The following is a 20854-nucleotide window of genomic DNA, read 5'->3' as shown; positions in this document are numbered from 1 at the left end:
GAGTGTAAATTTAGCCCAGGCCATCAGAGCAAGAACTGATGGGAAGACCAAAACCTGTGGAACTCGCACTTACTTCCAGCTCTCCAAGCTTATCAGAATCCTTGAAACTTTGGGAGATGTCCAGCCAGAAGAGATTGGATCTGGCATGCAAATTCAACTGCAGTTGGTTTTAACAGCCTTTAGGAAAAAATGCAGTAGGTTGAACCTACTCTTAGTCCTGTCCTTAAGTGAAGCAAGAGCTGTTGTAATGCAAGTGTCCTCTCTGGATTGCTAAAGTTTACAAAAGGCTTTTTGAGGAAGAAATACCTATGAAGATCATCCAGGACAGACCATGTAGACTCGCTGTCACATCACCGTGAGTGGAAGCAGAGTTATTTGATGATACTGCTTTTACTAGAATAGCAAAACAGGATGTTCATGGTGAAGCACCTCTGAGTGTGAAATTCACATCTTTATCAGATTTTAGGGTTTCCTCTCTAAAAAGACCAGTGGTGATACAGATAGATAGTGCCCAGGCATATTTCTGTAAGCACTGGAAGTTTCAGCCTTTGGTAGAAATGAGTGTTATTAAAGCTAAAGAAATTAAATTCTAGTGGTGTTATTCAGTTATTTATGTGTGCACCAATTCCATATGTTTTGAAAAATCTGCTAGTCCTACTTAGCACTTGAAGCAATCTGTAGACCTCTGATTTTTATTTTGATTCAGTTGTGAGTATAGTATTTACTTTGACCGTGACTTCTGTGTCTTTTTAGCAGCAAGAGAGAAAATAGGTTTGTTTTGTATCACACAATATAGATTTCTAATTTGGAAAACACTGGGGTGGGGAAAGGGAAAGCAAAAGAAAACTAGACTAACACATTATCAGACTGCTAAGAATGCCTCAGGATAGGGTAGAGGTAAGAAAAACATCTCTTTCTACTCTGAGCAAGGTTTTTGGGCAGAAGGCAAATGTAGCTAAAGAGTCAGAAATTGATTCCTGGGAAGTCTCACCATCCCCAGGTTACCTCTGTCACAGTCACCAACAGCAGTGTATCGCAAACGGTAAGCATCCAGAGGGTGAGCAGCGAGGGGTCTGCTGAAGGAAGGAGGTCATGCTAAAAATGCAAGGCAATTCTTAAGGTTAGAAGGACTCTGTTAGCAATCAAATTTCATCTCCTCTTTTATTGTAGAGGCACGTAAAGTTGTGCAAATGAAGGGCTGAGAGAAGGAAGAGGATAAACAGGCAGTCCTAGATTTATATGTCTGCACCCAGGCTCTGAGCTGTCCCCAGGAACACTATTCTCATGCTTTAGTATAGTGCTGCGACAGCTTCAGCCCAATGCCCAGTCATGGTCAACAGCAAAAAAAAGCTTAATAAATATTCTCAATGTTCTATTAAGATTATTAAGAGTCTTTTAAAAAAGAAGACAAGAACGTTGTTACCGCTGTTGTATAAAGCAGCAGTGTGCCTTCATGTTGAATACTCTCTTCTGTTTCTCCTTCATCTCTGACAGCAGATGATGGAACAAGAAAAGGGACAGCAGAAGATGATAAAGATCAGTCATAAGTGTGAGTGATTTCTGTGCAAGAAACAGCTAGTCTGCAGGTTCTGCCTAGAAAAGAGATGATGTCTGAGGATTGTTCATGTCTGATACAGAAATGGGTGAAGGCAGGAGGAAGCATGAAATGGAAGCAGCCAGTAATGAGTCTAAAAGAAGCAGAAAGATGATGAGGAACCATTCTTTTGGTCTGACACAGTATGGTCATTCTTATGTTTCTATTTAAAATAAACAAAACCCACACCCCTGCAAATTTCCAAGAGGGCAGAACGGAATTTTGCAGGTTTCTTGCTCATACAGAAAAACCATGGAGAAGACAAAACTTGGTACTACAATTTTAACCCTGACCTTAAAAGCAAAATCCAGCCTTTTCAGAATAATTAAGGTATAACATCTCTGAATCTAATTAGAAATGTTTTTAGAGTTTTCTGTGAAATTCAAAGGTTTTTGATTTCTAGCTTTATACAAATAGCAGGAAGTATTGCCTGGATCTCAAAGTGCTTGGCTTTCAGCAAGTTGAAGTATCTTTGCTGGCAAGTGAGACTTACTTTGCTGCAAGGACCTTTTGGGGAACCTCGCTCTTCTGTGTAATTACTCTGAGGTTCAGTGGCGATTCAGAGTTGGGGAAGGAAGAAAGCAGATTCTTTAATCTACTACTCATCCCAAGTCTTGGTATCTTAATGTGTAGGCTCATTTGATGAACTTTACCTTTGAGGCACTTGAAGATAGGTGGCAGGAAGCGTAAGGGAAGAAATAAAAAATCATTAGGCCCAGTCTATAGAAAATAATTGTACTGTCTAGCAGTAGAAAGTCTCAGGCTGGCTGGAGGTTGGGCATTTAGTACTGTGGCCAAAACCACAGAAAACTGCCTGGCATTCTCGGTATTTGTGTATGCAGTTTAAGACCGTCCTTAAAGAAACACTGAAGTTAAGATTTAACATTTCCCTTTCAGTCTTGGCTGTTCCCCTTCAAATACATGCACTAAGATAGTGTTTACTGTTATAAAAGTCTGATTAATACTTAGGGTAGTTTTATATTAAAACTCCCTGCTAACTTCATCTTCTGAGTCCACATTGATTCCTACATGGGTCTTCATGTGCCAGTTTGCACCTTCAGGTAGCAGGTACCTCCATGTGCCAAAAGCTACGGGAAAATGAAATGCATTTCCTTATTATATTTCATGGATAGAGGAAAAGTTAAATTCATAGTTACTTTATTTTGGAAAAGCTGTTTTTTCTGCTGTCTGTAGCAATTTGATCCTTACCTCTCATCTTTCAGTTTGTCCAAGTCAAATAACGATCTGTGTGTTCTGTGTTGCTGCTCACGGCCGTTCCAGTCATTCCTGAGCAAAGCCGTGATCCCCGCTCATCTTTGCTTCCCACCTCCTTGTGCAGTTTGTTGTGGTTTTCCATCCTAGGCTTTTCCTGGTTACATGCCCATTAATTGCTTTAGTCACCGCTCTTGGTTTGACCTTTCCTTGGCTGCTTGGCTTTCCTGGTACGCATGTTTTGCTTTGGACTCGGAGGAGCACAAAGTGCTTTCAGTACAAGGAATGACAAAATAAGCTGAGATCCCTTAATGTGGAAGAGAGGCAGCTGGAGAGAAGATATGTTGGAGATCTGTAAAATCATGAATGTCGTGGAGAGGGTGGATAGTGATTGATTGTTCTGTATCTCTTGGCAGAAGAATTAGGAGGCTTGTGAATCTGATAGGAGGAGGGAGGTGCAGAAAAATCCAGGGAGGTGATGTGGGTTTCATGCTCAGGAATTCTTGCTGCAGAGTGTTGTGAATGTCAAAAGTTTATGGGCACTAAAAGGACAAACACACAGACTTGTGGGGGGAAAGCTGTTGATGGTTACTAAATATGAAGAATCACTTTGGTTCAGGAAGTCTTGGCACTGCAAACTAAAAAGTTCTGGGGAAGATTCGCTGTATGTCTGCCCCATTCTTGTATTCTTCCGTGAGCATCTGCTTTGGGTTCCTTTTGGAGACGTGATATTGCATTGGCAAGCTGGATTTGGCCCAGTAACATGCTGGTATTCTCTTAGTAGAACTTTGCAATAAGCGTGAGAGGCCCAAGAGCCACGAGGATGCTGCAAACTGAAGGATCGAGGGAGGTAGAAGCTGAACTAGCAAAGACATAACATAGAGTCACAGAATCGTTTTGGTTGGAAAAGACCTTTAAGATCACCAAGTCCAACCATTAACCTCACCCTGCCAAGCCCACCACTAACCCATGTCCCCAAGCACCACATCTCCACGTCTTTTCAATCCCTCCAGGGATGGGGACTCCACCACTTCCCTGGGCAGCCTGTCCCAGGGCTTGACAACCCTTTGGGGGAAGACATTTCTCCCAACGTGCAATAGTTAGCACATACTAAAATGGTAGCACGTGCTAAAGAATGAGCACAAAACCACAGTGCTGGTCTCTGAGACAGGCTTTGGTCTGTGTATACCGCTTATCCCAAGCATTGCCAATCTGTCGGGGTTTTGAAGAATGATGAAGTAGATACCAAGCGTTTAGAAGCAGCTCATCACGCAATGTAAAGGACAAAACTGGATGAAAACAAGCCTCATAAGTACCTCTGTAAACGCGTAGTGTGCTACTGGAGAATCCCCAGTGCATTCACATTGTCCTCTCTTGGTACATAAATATATTTGAGTGTTTTTTCTCCACATATGTCCATTGTGAGTGAGCATCTTGCTTGAGAATTTTTGTCTGCCTTGTCCTTTCAATCCATGCGTGCTTCTTGGCACTTTTCTCATGCATTGTGCCATAAATGTTAAGCAAACAAACTAAAAGCAAACAAACAAAAAAATCCCCACCAGAAAACCAAACGCCCCACCCCCATCAAACAACCAAACCAAAACCCAGTGCAGGACAAACTGCAGTTTACCTTTCTTGTTTTGTGATGTTGAGCACTGCAATTTGCATCCTTAGCATAACTGCATTTATTCTGGTTTTAGTTCATTCCTGTTTTGAACTTGAGATCAGTTTAAGTGCGAAGGTGAATATAGGCTTCCCATCTTTCTTCTTCCCAGCTTCATCAGTAAGGGATCCTTCTGTATCCGATTGTTCAGGCTGTAAAAATGAGATTGTCAATTATTCTAATAGATCTCATATGACTAATGTAATTTCCACAACTTTTCCAAATACCTGCCAGCTTGTCTTTTCTCTCTCCACTCTGTCATTAGAATGTGTAACTCTGGCCCAGAAAGATCATTTCCTAGCTGTTTGCCCCCTCACAGATAACAGCAGGAAAGAATCAGCAAGGAGAGCTTGTGAATCTAAATAGTAACATTTGATTATTTTTTTTTTTCTGGTGAGCAGGAACAGGATTGTTGAACTGTTCATCTAATAAAAACTGAAAATCTTTTGCTTCCTTCAAGAAAGGCAAGAGACTTGGAGGAGGACCTGACACAACATTCCTTAGGACATGGTTTTCCTGAGACCATACCTGAAAAATCTGTACAAGATAATTCCTGAGCTATGGGTTAATCAGGCTTCGTCAGTGTGTCCCTGCAGCACTTCGTAATCACAGAGAGACCAGTTTACTATTCAGATCTCATTTCAAGGACATTGCTGAACAGATAATTCACTCATTTGCTTTCCAGAGAGCATGAGGGGTAATGCTAGCTCCTATAAAATTTTAGAAGTGTATATCTTGGTCAATCTAACCTATTTAGCTATGAATTATGTATGATAGTGTTCTCTGACCATGGTCCATGCAGCTTGAATGACCTCTTAAAAAACCCAAATCCTGACACATGTAAACCATAAAGTGTCTGTAAGGAAAGAGATTGATGCCATGATAATATCAGGGCTTTAAATGTACGTGTCGCCCAACAGCAGCAAAACTAACTGCAGCCCTTCATACGCAGCATTAGTCTCACCCCCTGCTTCATCTCTGCCTCTGGTCCTTGCCTCGGCCCCGTCTGTGCTGCCTGCACGGGCTCTGGGTGCTGGTGGTGAATGGCAGCGTCTGGCCCTGCCGTACGCTGTTTCTTGCGGGTTGGTAGCACGTCTCTGTGCCGTTCATGAAAGCTGGGCAGGAAGCCTGTCTCGTGGGTTTAGCTGGAATCAGGGGCTCCGGCAGGTGATTGCTGGGAGAAGTGGCAGTTACGGTATGTCTAGTATCGCTCTATCCTGCTGCTCTGATGTGAGACGAGTTCCCCGGGGACTGGTTCCAGCTTTGCAGAAAAATGAGATTGGCTTGGAAAGAGAGGGTTAGGAAGGTGGAGTGAGGGACATGTGCACCCAAAGCCCAAGGACAAGAAGATCTGATATTGTCAGGGTTATTTTTTTGGTGGTGCAGAAGATTCAAGTGGTATTGTCCCTTATGTCTTGATAAAATAGACTCTACTAAAAACAATTTAAAAGATCAAATAACTAATCTACCCCTTGGAGTCCATCTGCTGTGGAATTTAGAGAGGCGCTAGCACTCGAAATAAAGCTAACTGGCATTCTTCAAGGTGACGTGCATGTTTTATGTGATGAGGAAGTAAAGGGAACAGTCGTTAGTTCCAAAACCTCTTACGCTTGGGGCAGTGTATGAGGATAGCTGGAACTTTGGAGCGGAGGGAACAAAATGAATCGCAGGGGCAGCTTCCCCGTGCCCGGCTCTTTGAACGCCTGCGTCAGTCTACAGCGAAGTACAGCTCGAGATAATGCATTGTGGGGAACCTTGGTTGAGAAGATAAGACACTCCGTTTGCATGTATTTATTTAACTTAATAAACTGAATTTATTTTAGGAAGCTGGAAAAAAGAGGAACTTTTACATATCGCAAAAATGCCATTGAGGTTTTTTCCTTTAAAAAAAATAAAATACAGAAGCACATTGGTTCTGAGTCTATGGTTTTCTGAAGTAGGAGAAAATAAAGAAATAAAATGTATTTGCAGATTACTTTATACCACCATACACTTATTTTCCTTTTATGAACAGTTAAGGAAAAAGGTTTTGGTGGCTTTTCAGATGAGTGTGTGTTGTGAGATCTTCACCAGAGAATAATTAACAGGCAATGGACAACTGCTGAGGGAACTGTTAATCAGAGAGTGTATCTTGAGTGCCAAGACACGACTTTCTTTTCCTTGGTTGACATTTAAACCCAATGAAATCTGTCCTGCCATGTTGCATGCGGGTGAGCTGACTAATTCCCTTTGAATTAGATTCTGGTGTAATTGTGGAAAAATTGTTTGGGTTTTTTTTTTTTTTTTTAAATTTAAAAAACATATTTAATGAGTTGTTGAACCTGGTAACAAAAGAATAATACAATGTAGTAATTTTAAGTGAAATTTTACACTGATACTGAATTAAGTAGCTTTTATTTTTTTGGCTGGAGTTGACTGAAATTTAGCATGTCTTTTAGGACTGCATGGTGAAGTAAGCTGTAAGAGGTTCTAAACTGTCCCTATGCCTTCCACTATGTCGCTGTCACTTCTTTAATCTCCTGTCCTAAGAAAGCGAGGCCTGTGTGACCAAACTAGACTTTTTTTTTCTTTCAACCTTAATTATATTTAAGATCTTTACTTCTCTGACAAATATAATTTAACCTCAGGCATCAGGTTTCAAAGTTAAATGAATCCCTGACGGGTTTGGGTGGGCAGGGACCTCCCAGCCCACCCAGTGCCACCCCTGCCATGGGCAGGGACACCCTCCACTAGCCCAGCTTGCCCAAAGCCCCATCCAACCTGGCCTTGAACACTGCCAGGGAGCCAGGGGCAGCCCCAGCTTCTCTGGGCACCCTGTGCCAGGGCCTCAGCACCCTCACAGGGAAGGATTTCTTAATGTTTCCTGTACTGTGCACAGCTTTCAAAGGTATTGACAAGTCTACAGTGCATCTCTGTTATGGAATGTGATGGTTATGAAGAGATGTCTTTCTACTCGTCTTTTCATTTACCAAATATACTCAAGCTGTTTCAGTTGAGGGGTAAAATAATGTTGTTCACAGTAAGTTGCTCTCGTAACAGAAATGCCAGCACAAACAGTGTTTGCAATTTTTGTCTTCAGAATGATTGAGGAGAGTGGGAAGAGGAGGAGGACAATGGCAGAGAAGAGACAGCTCTTCATGGAAATGAGTAAGTAAGAAATTTGAAGACATGATGTCATTTATTCTTTACTGAGAGCTTCACTTTGATAGTTTTACCAGATCATTTACCCCTCATTTCCACAAGACCATTCCCTCATCTAGCGAAAAGCATCCTGGGTGCTGGTCGGGAGGAGAGTGCAAGAGGTGGGTCACAACTGCCTACAAGCTCATTCATTTCTAGGTTTTGTGAAGCTCCTTTTTTAAGCAATATTCACATTTCTTATCTATGGTAATATCTAAAGTTTGTGGACAACTATTAAAATAAATAGTGACAGCAGACAGATCACCATTTGAGGGGTTTGGGCGTTGTTTTTGTACAGGACCGTTCTCTGAAAGAAAGGTTGTAATTGTTACTGGAAATCAAATGTCTGTCCAGAGATAATATAATTTGAAGGAATGAGACGTAGCCTTTTAAAAAGATATGTGCAGTTAGAAGTAAAAGATTGTATGTTTGTATGTCATCATGTTATTTCACTTTCCTACGGGAACACAGGACTGAATGAAACTCCTAGGCTAGGCAAGCATATCCTGTAATGCCAATCACAGGCTGATGAAGGTCTGTCTTAAAACAAATCGTGTATTTGTGCTATTTTGTTGGAGGAATTCCAGAGTAACATTCTTTCTTTGGTTGTATGTATCTTACAATTTCAGGAACAGTTTCATTTCTGGCTAATTTATATCTGCTTCCTCTCATCTGAGGCCTGTCTGGGACAGTATTTCTCCCCACCTTCCCACCTTGCTCTGCATTTGAGTTTATAGTCATGTGCCTTGTTGGCTTGTTCAGCATATGGCACAAGCTAACTCCTGTAGTCACCCTGCTGTACACCTTGTCTCCTGCTCTTCTCTGCCTCCATTCAGGTTCACTTGAGTTGTATGTGGTATCCCGGATGAAATCTCGTTAGAACCTTGTGAAATGACGATAGTACTTCTCCACAAGAAACGCTGTCACCGGCGCATCAGAATATTACATTTCTCCCGTCACTTAAAAGTGTTGTACTCAGATTGTGATCATTTAGTTCAGCAATTGACTTGCTAGTTTTTAGCTTTGGCCAAATTGTTAAAATATTCAGACTTCTGATTCTCTTTATACAAGGTGTCTCTCTTTGGAGCTGCGGTTCTTGCTGTTCGTTGCCAGTGAAAGTGCTGGTGTACAGACATTCTGACCTGCCTTTCTGTGCAAGGCTCTTTAGCACCAGTATGAGAAATAGAAGGTCTTCAACTTCACCTGTCCTGTGGTGGAACGTTTCACTCTAAAAGTGAACACAGAAATGTTTTCCTTCCTAGGTGAGCTTCATGTAGAGCATAGATGTGTGATGTGTGAAATTGATGCTTTCAGTGACCATTTGTTGTCGGTCAACATAGAAATTTGCTGAAGTGTTTAGATGATTGCTCATGTGAGAAAAGCGTAGACCTTGGCACTCGCCCACCTTGGATGTACTACCCAAGGAGGTGTTTGTTGGGTTTGTAGTACATACGGAGCTGTCTAACAGGCAAGAAATCTGGGCAAGCTATTCTAATTTCTCTGAACTGCAGAATGCATATGGAGTTTGCCTTATGGAAGGGTGTAAAGAAGGTGGAGCCAGACTTTTCTCGGCCCAGTGGCAGGATACAAGGCAATGGGCACAAACTGAAACACAGCAAATTCCATCTGAATGCGAGACAAAACGTTTTTACTGTAAGGGTGATTGGGCACTCGGAGACGTTGCCAAGCAAAGTTGTAGAGTCTCCATCCTTGCAGATATTCAAAACTCTTCTTGGTCAGGCGTTGGAACAGGCTGCCCAGAGAGGTGGTGGAGTCACCATCCCTGGAGGTGTTCAAAAAACATGTAGACGTGGCACTTCGGAACACGGTTTAGTAGACATAGTGGTGTGGGGTTGACGGTTGGACTTGATGATCTTAGAGGTCTTTTCCAACCTTAAGATTCTATGATTCTATGACTGAACAGAGTCGTGGACAAATTGCTGTAGCTGACCCTGCTTGAGCAGGGAGGTTGGACTGGATGATCTCCAGCAGTCCCTTGCAGCCTCAGCTGTTCTATGATTCTGAGCTGTATGGACTGCCTTGAAAACACATCCCATTTGTCTTCAGATAGGTTAGAAGAATGACCTTATTGAAGCTTTTGTGGTAATCTGGCACAGGAAGACAAGAACAGAAAACGGGCAACTTTTTGGTTTTGTTTTAGCATGTGGCTATTAAATGACCTTTTATATGTGTGTGTATATATACACACACGTGTATATTTTATAGATATATTTTATATAGACAATGCATCTTGTGAAGATACTTCACAAGCACTGAGGAAGTGCTTTCTGTGGTTTGAAAGATAGAAGTATGCACCTTAATTCAGTTTTGAATAAGGGTAGATTAAACTGAAAGAGGGGAGATTCAGACTAGATAGAAGGAAGAAATTCTTCCCTGTGAGGGTGCTGAGGCCCTGGCACAGGTTGCCCAGAGAAGCTGGGGCTGCCCCTGGCTCCCTGGCAGTGTTCAAGGCCAGGTTGGATGGGGCTTTGGGCAAGCTGGGCTAGTGGAGGGTGTCCCTGCCCATGGCAGGGGTGGCACTGGGTGGGCTCTGAGGTCCCTGCCCACCCAAACCCGTCAGGGATTCCACGATACTACAAACCATGTAAATCTACGGGGAAACAACTTCCTCACACACAGGTTCTCCTCTCAAAAAGCTTTTCTTGCTAAGGCAAGAGGCCCAGAGTTGAAGATTCTCACTGCTTTGCTAATTACTAATTGTTTATTTCATTGTTAGTAATTGATAGTAATTGTTAGTAATTGCTAGTTACTAATTTATATTAACTGTAGCTATATGTGTAACTCCCATCCTGAGTAGCCTTGCCTCCTAATTAAATCAGTGTTCATCTGCATTTTAATTCCAATGTGCCTTGAGAATTGGTCCTAATCTGAATACTCCAGTTTACATTACCTGGCCAAGCACTTCCCTGAAATATGTCAGAGACTGGTTTTCTAAAGAAGATAGTGTGAAATAATCCAGCTGAGTTTGTTGCACCATAGTATCGAGCAGAACGCTCCTCAGATGTTGGCTGGTCTAGTGCTGCTCTTAGGTGAGCTGTCATGGGGAGCCTTGGATTGGGAAATCCGTCAGCCTCCTCCCTGATCTTATGACAGCCTTTTGCACCTCATGTTCCACATCAGTGATGGAGAGCAATGTTCCTTGTGTGTCACGTTCCAGGCACAGTACGTAGGTCTCTAAGAACAAGCAGATACTTTGGCATTGTATTTGTGAAATTGTAATGAAATACTGAAAAGACAAGAATACTTTCTTCCTTATATTTGCGACTGTGAGTCAGGGGTGCATACAGAAAGGTAATTCAAGTGAGGTATTTGCAAGTTGGTTTCTGAATTCAGAATGTAGGAGGGAATAAGTTACCACCTTTGAGCAAGACCTCCCAATATAGCAATCAGATGCCTTCTTCAGGAGGATGTGGGTTTGGTTTTTTGGTTTTGTTTTTAAGTATCTTTTAGAAGTCTGGATTTTGTAAGTCACGGTTATCCCCGTTTCTCAGTTCTCTACTCATCTAGGCTCTGGCTTTTGAGAGAAGTATGAAAGATTGCAGCAGATTCTGCTTTTCTGCACTCCCGTGAGAAAACAAGAGGCGCAGGAGCCATGTGCATCTGTGCCATTGCCCACGACAACTGGATTGTTTCAGACTACACCTTGGAATTGTATTGATTATAGGACGTAGCTGCTAATGCTGTCGACATGTGAGCCATTTAAAAGGCATTTTGATTTACCATTAATGGGATTTTCAAGACTTGATTTGTTGGCCGCTTCCAAATTAGAAATGATCAATACTAGACTTTAAACATTTATCACCCCCACATCATTTATCATCTTATTTGATCAGTATAGGAGGTGCGCAGATCTGTTTGGCAGAGGGTTAACACAACTTTCTGAAATTGCTCAGGTTTGTAATGTTCAGAGAATTGCTGGGTCTGGTAGATGCGGTACGGACTAGTGATAGATGATGGCATTCGAATCTTTCGTGACGTGGTATTGTTTGAAGGTATACCGCTTACACATCTTGAAGTGGGAGGTTGTTGGTGAGATAAGATATTTTTTCTTCTATGCTTTTTCTCCTGCTTCTTACATGATTTGGGTCTATTTGGGAGACCAGAAGCGTGCTCCTGGTGGTAGGAGTCGCAACCCCCCTTTTCTTTGTCTCTTATCTTTGTTTGCACGTCTTCCAACATCAGCGCAATCCTCTTCCTTACCACTCACTGCTTAATTCTTCCTTCCTTCCAAGGTACTCGTATCAGTCTCAAACCTAGGTCAGTTTATAATCCACTGCTGGAAATCGCTTTACCATGAGATACCTAATAAAAATCTTTGTCGTTTTCGTATGACAAAGGTGATGTATGTGAAGAAACACTCATACCATTTTTTGAAGTAATTCTGTCAGATAAGCTGAATGTTATAGAGGAAAGAAAAACACAAACTTTTTTTTATTCATAGGAGCACAGAATTTTGATGTCATCAGACTTTCAACGTATCGAACAGCCTGTAAACTGCGGTTTGTACAAAAAAGATGTAATCGTAAGTTATAATTACTCTTTATCTTCAAAACTTTCTCATGCATGATTGTTCCAAATATTTTACCCGTGTGAATTTTAAGTATAGCAAGAGAAACAAATATTTTATCACACAGTGGTAGTTGTTACTTAAAGTAAACAGAGATTAAATATCCAGTTAAAAAGAGGCAGTGATCTTTGCCCAATACTGTATAGTATCTTCAGTTTTATTATTTAACGCTTCTAAAAAATGCACGGGCCAGCCTGACGTATCTCAGTTGCCCGAAGTGTTGGATGCAGGCAGCCTCAAGCTGTTTGAGCTCCCGTTCCATCAGGGTGTTCCGCAGAGCGCCTGGCAGCTGGGCACAGGAATGAGCTTGGTGATGCAGAATGGAAGTGCCTGGATCCGGTCAGGGCGGCGTATCTGTAACGTAGCAACCGGACAGAATTCTCAAAGTTCCTTACTAGTACTGTACTAGTCAGTGTAAGTTTTCTCATTCTCTTCCATGGTCCTCTGGCCTTGGATAGCTCACCAAAGCAAAGATTCATCTGAAGGTGAATAGGTGATGCTACTTTGCATTCTGCTCCTGGTGTTGAATTGGGCAGAGCAAAGAGCGGAACAGACTAATGTGCGCAGGAATAGGTCCCTCCTCCCAGTGCAGTGGAGTTACTGGGTGATGTGGAAGAGGACAGGAGAACAGCTGAGAACGCGTGAGAACTCCTGCAGAGCACACGTGCAGCTACGCACTGCAAACCGTAGCTCCTCCGTCGTGCAGCTGACCCTGGGACGTGTGTGTCTTAGGGCTGTTGTGGCAGTATCGATGGGTGGCTTGCAACTTTTTCATTCCTGTGCAGAAGTCTTAGTTCTTGTCTGTAATTCATGCTTTTGAATTAAAGATCTCTCCTAACAGTAGAGAGGTATTAAGAAATGCTAATTATAGTGCATTGCACCCTTTGGGCCCAGTTCACTGATGCCATGCATATGCCTCGGATAACCTTTACCGTACGTGTATGTATAGATGAGGCTGCACACTTGTGGTCTTTGTCTGGACCACACGGTGATCCGGGGGCATATGCTTGGTGTGAATAGGTAGTGCGGCTTTTATCCTTGTCTGGGCTCTATGTGAGAAATAAAGATGGGTTTTATGTAAGAAAAGTTAAAGATCACACTGTTACTTCAGACCCTCTTTTATAAGTTAAGGAAGATAAGAAAAGTTGTGAAGTTAGCAAATGAGTCTGTCCTTTGTAACTGTTGGATCACGTCCAGTTTGGCCTGCTGGATTACTGTCAATCCTTAGATGTTCTCTCCCATTGTCATGCATACCTTTCACGCTTTGAAACATTTAAAATACTATTTAATGTGGTTCTGCAGATCACTTAACTGTGGTTTTGGAAAACTTTTTCTCTAAGTTGTTAACGCTTGTTAGATATGCGCTAGGATATGACAGGATAATTTAGGGAAACGCTTTGGAGTTCCAGCCCTATGTTTACAAAGCATTATGCTCTGGACTTGGCAACTGGATCAATTGGAAACAGTCATAGTTTAACTGGAACATCAAGTTCCTCCTTCAATACTGAACTACTAGTCAGCCTGAGGATGTTCAGAATTATTGTAACCAATTTGTAGTGGATTTAGAATATGGCTGATGTCTTTCTGAAATGAAAATATCTAACTCTGCTAAAACGCGCTGCATGATGATGGAAGATCGCTTTTCTCCTATATGAAGTTTTTCTGTCAGAGCAGCCAGGTGTTGAAGGGTGGAATAAAAGGCAAGCAAAATGTCTGGGCACTGCTCTGTTACTTTAAACTAGCTGACACGAACTATGAGTATGAATATCAAGAGTCTGTCTCTCACTTTGAGTACAAATGAGTAACTGTTCATTCCAAAATAAAAGCTAACATAGTATTCAGAAACAGTACCATAAAAGTAAGCTTGCATGCGTTACAGTATAGAAGTTAATTTTTTTTCCTTTATTTTTAGTTCATCTTGTTGATATCTGGAATATGATTGAAGCCTTCCGAGATAATGGCCTTAACACTTTGGATCATAACACAGAGATCAACGTGTCTCGACTAGAAACAATCATTTCATCCATCTACTACCAGCTAAACAAACGCCTTCCTTCTACTCACCAAATCAGTGTAGAGCAATCCATCAGCCTCCTCCTCAACTTCATGATAGCAGCATATGACAGGCTAGTAACTCCTCTAGTTGTATTCTTAAACTAATTTTCTCTTTTAGTTAGATGAATGCAGCCAACAACCGCACACGTCTCTGACGGACTGTCCGCATGCTATTTCTCAAGTTCATGAAATTGTGTGTTGCACATACACACCTATATTTAATATCATGGTAGTGCCTGCAGAGATTTACATTGCCACAGCAGCAACGCTTTGTCTTAAAAATGGCTTTCTTTGAAAGATGAGTTAGTGCCTTCTGGAACTTGCAGACTGCTGTAAGCCGTGTATCTGAACTGCAGATGAAGTGAAATTCTGTTCTGCAGCCTGTGATAGAACATAATGTTAACCTCATGGTGGTATAGCACTGGTGTAAAAAGTGGAAGTGTTTTACTGAATCTTGATCAACAAGACCATGTTGTAATGCTACCTTGTTTGTCAGCTTGCATCCCATTCTAACATGCTGTGACCCCATAAAGGCTAATTCTCATTTCTTGCCTGGAAGCAGCTTGATTTCTTGTTCAGGGCACTGTCTAGGCATTTTCTTGTGTCCAGTCTTATGAGTTTCTTTTGCAGTGTCTGTCTTCAGGGTTCGGTCTGCTAATCTTCTTGAGTAGATGTGCCTCTGGGTTCTCTGAGTAGCAACTGCAAACCTTTTGCTGTTGTTTAGCACGTCTTACTTTTTGTCTTCTCTTTCTCACAGTCAGCTGTTATTTCAGTCTTATCTTTCTTCTGCTTTTGCCCTCTTTCCTAGCAGTGGAGAACTGCTTGTGGCCAGGACACTGTCACAGAGATGGAGGGGTTTTACCCAGGACAATCTGCAGCTCTGAATAAGCCAAATAGTTGTTCTGTTTGTAATGTCCAGACTTTGATCCTTCTTATTGTCACCAAACAGAAGCTAGGATTTTCCCCCTAAAAAAGTCCAAGACTTCAGAACAATCCCTGCCTCACTATGGACAGATGAAAACAACACAAAGCTCGGAGCAGGAAGACTGCTATGGTAGCAGAGTCAAATGTGTATTCTTCTGTTTAGTTCTGATTTGGTGTTAGTTGTGAGCCGAGTTGTAAGGGTTAGCCGATGGGTTTAGTTATTTGGAGACAGATCACACTAGAAAATACAGAATTTAAAAATAGAAATGGTCATGTTTTGGGGAGCTAGCTCAAAAGATGGAGACTTTATTTAGAGATAGGTTTTTCTCCCCCACTACCCCCAGTTCTGCCTCTCTGGGACCCAAGCAGCACGCTCGATCCCAGCACAGTGCGACAGCTTCTCTTCAGCTTCCTCTGTCTGGCACGTGGGACCGAGAGAAGCTGGGATGCTGCGCTGCTGGCGTGCAGTGGGAGAACCAAGAATAAGAGGAGAGGCAGGGCTGAGGCTCCCTCTCCAGGAGTTCATCAACATGGCAGACAGTTATTTTTAAAAACAGTACACGTCTGTGCTGGGGTTGCATCATTGGGGTAGCTGTGTGGTTGCTAGAATGCACACAGTGCCATAGCTCCTCACAGCGTGGTGCTGGTGGTAACGTCACAGTCATTAGCATTCCACCACAGAGGTACAGGAATCGGAGATTCGACTAGCATCTTCCCCCGGAAATACTTAAGTCAGCCCTTATGTCAGCTAAGTGTGAAAAAGGCTCACAATGAACCTCACGGTGCTGGGACCCACAGAACAGCACTGGTGACGGTGCAGAAATGATGGCTCGTACCGCATTCAGTGGTGAGTTGTGAGGAGGGACGGCTGTGGTGTGATGTTCTTCGCTGCCTTCTCCCCCAGAGCTTTGCATGGCTGTTTGACAGTTCACTCCTGGTCTGGTTTTCCAGTAGCCTCTCCTGGCATTCCAAAGTCCCTGGCACCCCAGAGTAACGGCTCCTTCCCTGACCCCACTTGACTGTGTCAGAGCAGTCAGGTTTTTATTTCACTTCTAGAAATCACATTTAATTTAACAGTGGGTTTAGTTGTTCCAACTTTTTTCTTTTGAAATTGTAGGTACCAAACCACAGTATACGCTGCTAATGAAGCAGCGTGCAATAAGGGGGAGGGAGAGGATGACCAAGAAGCAAGTGAGGAAGTGAGTTGGCAAGCAAAGTGTGGACGATGCGGTGAGGAGGCACGGCAGAGCTGGAAGGGCATATGTGTATGCGTAAGGAAATGCCTACAGGTCAGCGTTATGCAGAAAGCTCTCGTGCCTTTTCTGGGAGGTCATCGTGACCGGGTGCCTCTCTGCAGTAGCTGCACAGGCTTGCGCGAGCAAACAGGAGGAATGAGAGGACTGATTCCTCGAGCGAGGACGCGGTGGGAGAGCTGGCACAACTGGACTGCTGCGGTGGGTTCCCTGGGGGGGACAGAGACAAGGGGGAGTCACTCTTTACGTCGGAGAGCAGCTGGAGCGCACGGAGCTCTGCCTGGGACGGATGGTCAGCCAGCTGGGAGCTTGAGTCGGGATTAGTGGGCAGATGGCCGTGGCCATCGCTGCTGCGGGAGTCTGCTGCGGACCGCCTGGTGAGGAGGACGTGGAGGATCAGGCTTTCTTCAGGCAACTGGAAGAAGCCTCGGGAACGCAAGCCCCGTCTGTTTTAAACAAGTCCCCCAGTTCTGTTTCCAGTCCTGAGAACTCCTGGTTGTCATAGGAGTTTCAAAATCATATCAAAAGTTTTGCCCTTCTTCCTTCTGATAGGGAGTTCAGCAGGTTGAATGGCATTGGTACAAAAATGGGTTTGGGCAAGTCGCTTAATAACTACACCTCTGCCAGATTGCAGGGGCAGGAGTTTTGGGGTTTGGTTTGGCTGCTTTACAAATAAACGATGTCAGCAGAAGCAGGCCTAATGTCTAAGGCACCATGAGGTATCTTTGCAAGAATAAGATTGTGTCCTGTGAGTAGGTATTGATGGCTTCGGTTGCTTGGTTTTTTCTGGAAATGAATTCAAAGCTGAACTCTGTTTTGTGAGAAAATGAATGTCTGTTAAAAAGAAAAGGGGGAGGGGGCTGAGACTGTAACTTAAGGAAATTCGAATTAGCTACTAAGATTGCTCAGATGAAAGTGGAGGTCAGGGCTTGAAGAGGATGAACTTTTCAGACAACCAATTTCAGATCTCATCAAGTCTTACTTTTTTTTTTTTTTTTTACACACAGGGGGTGTGCCAACTTACACTTTTGAGAAAGCTATTTAAGAGAAAAGACAGCAACAAAGTTGGATAGCTGAGATCTTTTCCTTGTTGTTAACTCTATAGCCTTTATATAGCTTGAAATAAGTATCTAATGTGTTTAGTTTTCTCCCTTTGTTTAGTTTCTTTAACCAGCAGTTAAAAGGGTACTGGATATCACGGAGGTGATGGCCTTTGAATGCCATTCCTCTTCACAGATCCTCCTGCAGCTGTAGCTCTAGGAGAGGTTGCCTCTCTTCTGTAGAGGGAATATCTGAAAGGCGTTCTGCGTCTTTATTAGAGAAATAGTCTGTTATGTTTCAGGTACTTCTCAGCCTGAGAAAGGTTGAGAGCCTTCACCTCACCGTAGAGTGTGAAATGTTCCCAGAAGGTAATATTTGCATATCAACTCTGAGTGTGAAAGGGGAAAAAAGTTATCTGGTTACTTCCAGATGTCTCCACCTGGTTACTCATCTGCTGTGGACGTCAGACCTTGTCACTACTTCAATGCCATGACCCAATAGTTACTTCAAATAATTTTACTCTTAACACTTTCCAAGTGCTAGTTGTCCAAGTGCAAATGTTAAATATGCCTCTCGTTTCCACTGAGAAGTATTCTGGATTTTTTTTAGACTTCTTCTAACATTCATCGTGTATTTCCCCCATCATCGTATTTCCTACAACAGTATGAATTATCTGTCCAATACATTTAATTACAGTTACTGGAATGTATTTTAGTTCTTTTTCTCCTTTTATATGGGACTTTAACTTTCTTGGTGGTTTATCAGTCTGTACCACTGTTGCTGCTCATAGTTAAGGATAACAGCTCAGTATATTTTTGTTTGGCAATAAGTTGCTCAGAATTCCAACAGCTCTTACCCACGTTTACACACGGATCTTTTGCCCTACGCACCGCTAAACCAAGGTTCAACCACCTTCACGGTAACAGTGGATTTACACTGAGATAGCCACACCGGGCCAGCCCTGAACCGGGAGAAACTGTTGCTGGTATCTGCTGCGCTTTAATGCAGCGAGCCTTGTTCTGTGTGACTTGCTTCCCCCATCATTTCATCCGTATCTTGCGTTCCGTGACGGGGGTAACGCTCGTAGCTGTTTCTACGTATCATACAGGGCTGAATGGGCTTTTTTGTACTTTCCATAGAGACAAATTCATTTTCTCTCACTGGTATTAGAAAACAAATTCTCCAAGTGTGCCGTCTGTTCTGATAGCACAGCAGCTTTATTAAATTGGACTAAACCGTTGTTCACATTGTTCCTCTTCTGGGTGGTGTATTCGGGATATTGTACAACTTCTCCGTTAGCTGTCAATTACTGTACTATTTTTGGAATGAAATGTGTATTTGAACATCAGAGTTTAAATCAAGGAGTAAAAATTTAAAGTAACTGACAAAGGGTAGCGGAGGAAAAAATGAGATGTTTTATGGTGAACAAATATATTTTAGTGGAAAAAATAAATGAGCACATTACTTTTTTATAGGACAGTTATGGGGTGAACAAGACAAATCATAGTCTCTTTATCGGTGCATTTTTCATAATTCTGCAAGAAAATCTGATTTGTGATTAGACACTTGTTAACTCTTCCAGTATGCTAAAAATGCTAGTGTTAACACTGTTTTAATGTTATATTTAATAGCTGTGGCAGAGCTTAGTAGTTAATGGAGGGCATTTATGCATCTCCTTCCTAGGCCTCAAGTATTTTTGTTACTTCTCATGCTCTGTAGTAATACTTACCATGTATTTTTTTTCACAGTGAGGGCCATGGGAAGCTGACGGTATTTTCCGTGAAAGCTATGTTAGCAACAATGTGTGGCGGTAAAATACTGGACAAACTAAGATGTAAGTATTTTCAAGCAAATCAAACTGTTCTCTGAAATACTGTGTTTTCACTACTGGCCGCATATGTTTTATTGTATTGAGTTCTGGAAGCTAACTTTTTTGCTTATTTAGCGATGTTTACAGGGAAAGGAGGCTTGCTGTGTCGCTGGGTTTGTTACAGCTGCCGCCTGCTGGCCACAGAGCATCGAGTGTGGCACCGAGCAGGCTTTGCAAGGCGTGCGTTTGTTCAGAAACCTGGGCGCTTCTTTCAGTGTAAAACTTCAGGTCTGATTTTTCTGATAGTAATGGGAAATTTGTTGCCGTTTCCTCTGTTTTGAGGATGTTGGAGGACTTTTGTATATCTTCTGCTTCATCTGAGGCGCTCTCTGCATCTTCTCATTCTGTAATTCCAGCTTCTCAGTTCTTATTTTTTTAATCCTTTTTTTATTCTCGTTTCATCAATCTTACTTCCTTTTTTTCTTGTTTCTATGAGCCTTCTGCTGTCTCAGTAGAGAATCAGTGATATCCATAAACATTGGGTTTGTCCTTTAGTAGCAATTCCTGTTCCTTCATCTTTCTTAGTGGCAAGGCGTACTGTTCTTAGGGGTGTTTTTTCTTTTCATTTCCACCCTGAAAAGTTGGGAAGTTAATCTTACTGTCAGTGCCAGGCTTACTGTTCAGGTCTTCTCATTTTCACCTGACCCTAAATTCCCTTTCAAAAAGTTATCTTGTAATAATTCATTCCTCCTCAGCTCTATGGTTGTCATTCACAGTAAAGAATTCTTTAGACTTTTCTGCATCATTAAGCTTCTTTATGGTATTTGCTTTAAAACTCACAACGTGAAATGCTAGTGTGCTGAATTAAATTACGTGACAAGGTCTGAAAAATAGCTAGTGAGAAATCTTTGCATGCACATATTTAATATTAAGGCTGCACAGGTTTCAGTACCAGGAAATGCCATTTTTTATATCTGGTAGTAACTATAAAACTCTCCAATTAAAAACAAAGCTGCGAGTGACCAAAGATTAGTGTTAAGTGAAGGGGACAGGAATGTATGACAGAGGATATTAAGACTTCTTAAGCATTTTTAACAACTGCATTCCCTCTATAAAATACGCAAGATGAAATAGTGGGAGAAGAAGCTAGAAGCTCTATCTCCTCAGGAAAAGATTACATTTTGGGTTTAATTAGGACAAGATTTGAGGAGGTTACAGGAGATGAGCAGTTCAGCATAAGCCTGGGACAGAAAAGGAGCATTATTTCTGGAAGTAGCAAGACAGTGCTTTCCTTTTAGTGGAAAAGGCAATTAACCACTGGAATTAAATGTTACAGGAATCAGCTAACTTTGGATGTTTTCAGACAGAGACCTGGTTATCGTTCTGGAGGTTATATTAAGCCTCAAGTCACTGATTCAGAAGGTGGCCAGTTAAGACGCTCTCACCCTAAGGACACCTCATTTAATAGTCCTGTTTAACAAGTGTGTCCAGTCTCAAAGTTTAAAATCTGTGCATTTAATGTCCTGCTCCCTCT

The 20854-nt window shown here is 42.3% G+C and overlaps 1 protein-coding gene across 17 annotated transcripts in view; it reads left to right on the top strand.

Annotated features, from left to right (window-relative positions):
• DTNB (dystrobrevin beta) overlaps positions 1 to 20854 on the top strand; it is a 204876-nt gene that overhangs the window by 9559 nt on the left and 174463 nt on the right. For 15 of the 17 annotated variants that reach the window (XM_054820030.1, XM_054820024.1, XM_054820029.1 and 12 more), the window contains 4 exons: positions 7549 to 7616; positions 12112 to 12192; positions 14150 to 14363; positions 19259 to 19344. In XM_054820030.1, the coding sequence (XP_054676005.1) occupies positions 7550 to 7616; positions 12112 to 12192; positions 14150 to 14363; positions 19259 to 19344 (448 nt within the window). In that variant the 5' untranslated portion in view covers position 7549. The remainder of the gene's footprint in view (positions 1 to 7548; positions 7617 to 12111; positions 12193 to 14149; positions 14364 to 19258; positions 19345 to 20854) is intronic. The other 2 variants (XM_054820027.1, XM_054820028.1) reach the window with 1 other exon arrangement.

The sequence above is a fragment of the Grus americana genome, chromosome 3 (assembly GCF_028858705.1).
Source record: "Grus americana isolate bGruAme1 chromosome 3, bGruAme1.mat, whole genome shotgun sequence".
NCBI lineage: Eukaryota > Metazoa > Chordata > Aves > Gruiformes > Gruidae > Grus > Grus americana.
The sequence above is the reverse complement of the archived record's forward strand: the minus strand, read 5'-3'. Positions and strand labels throughout refer to the sequence as shown.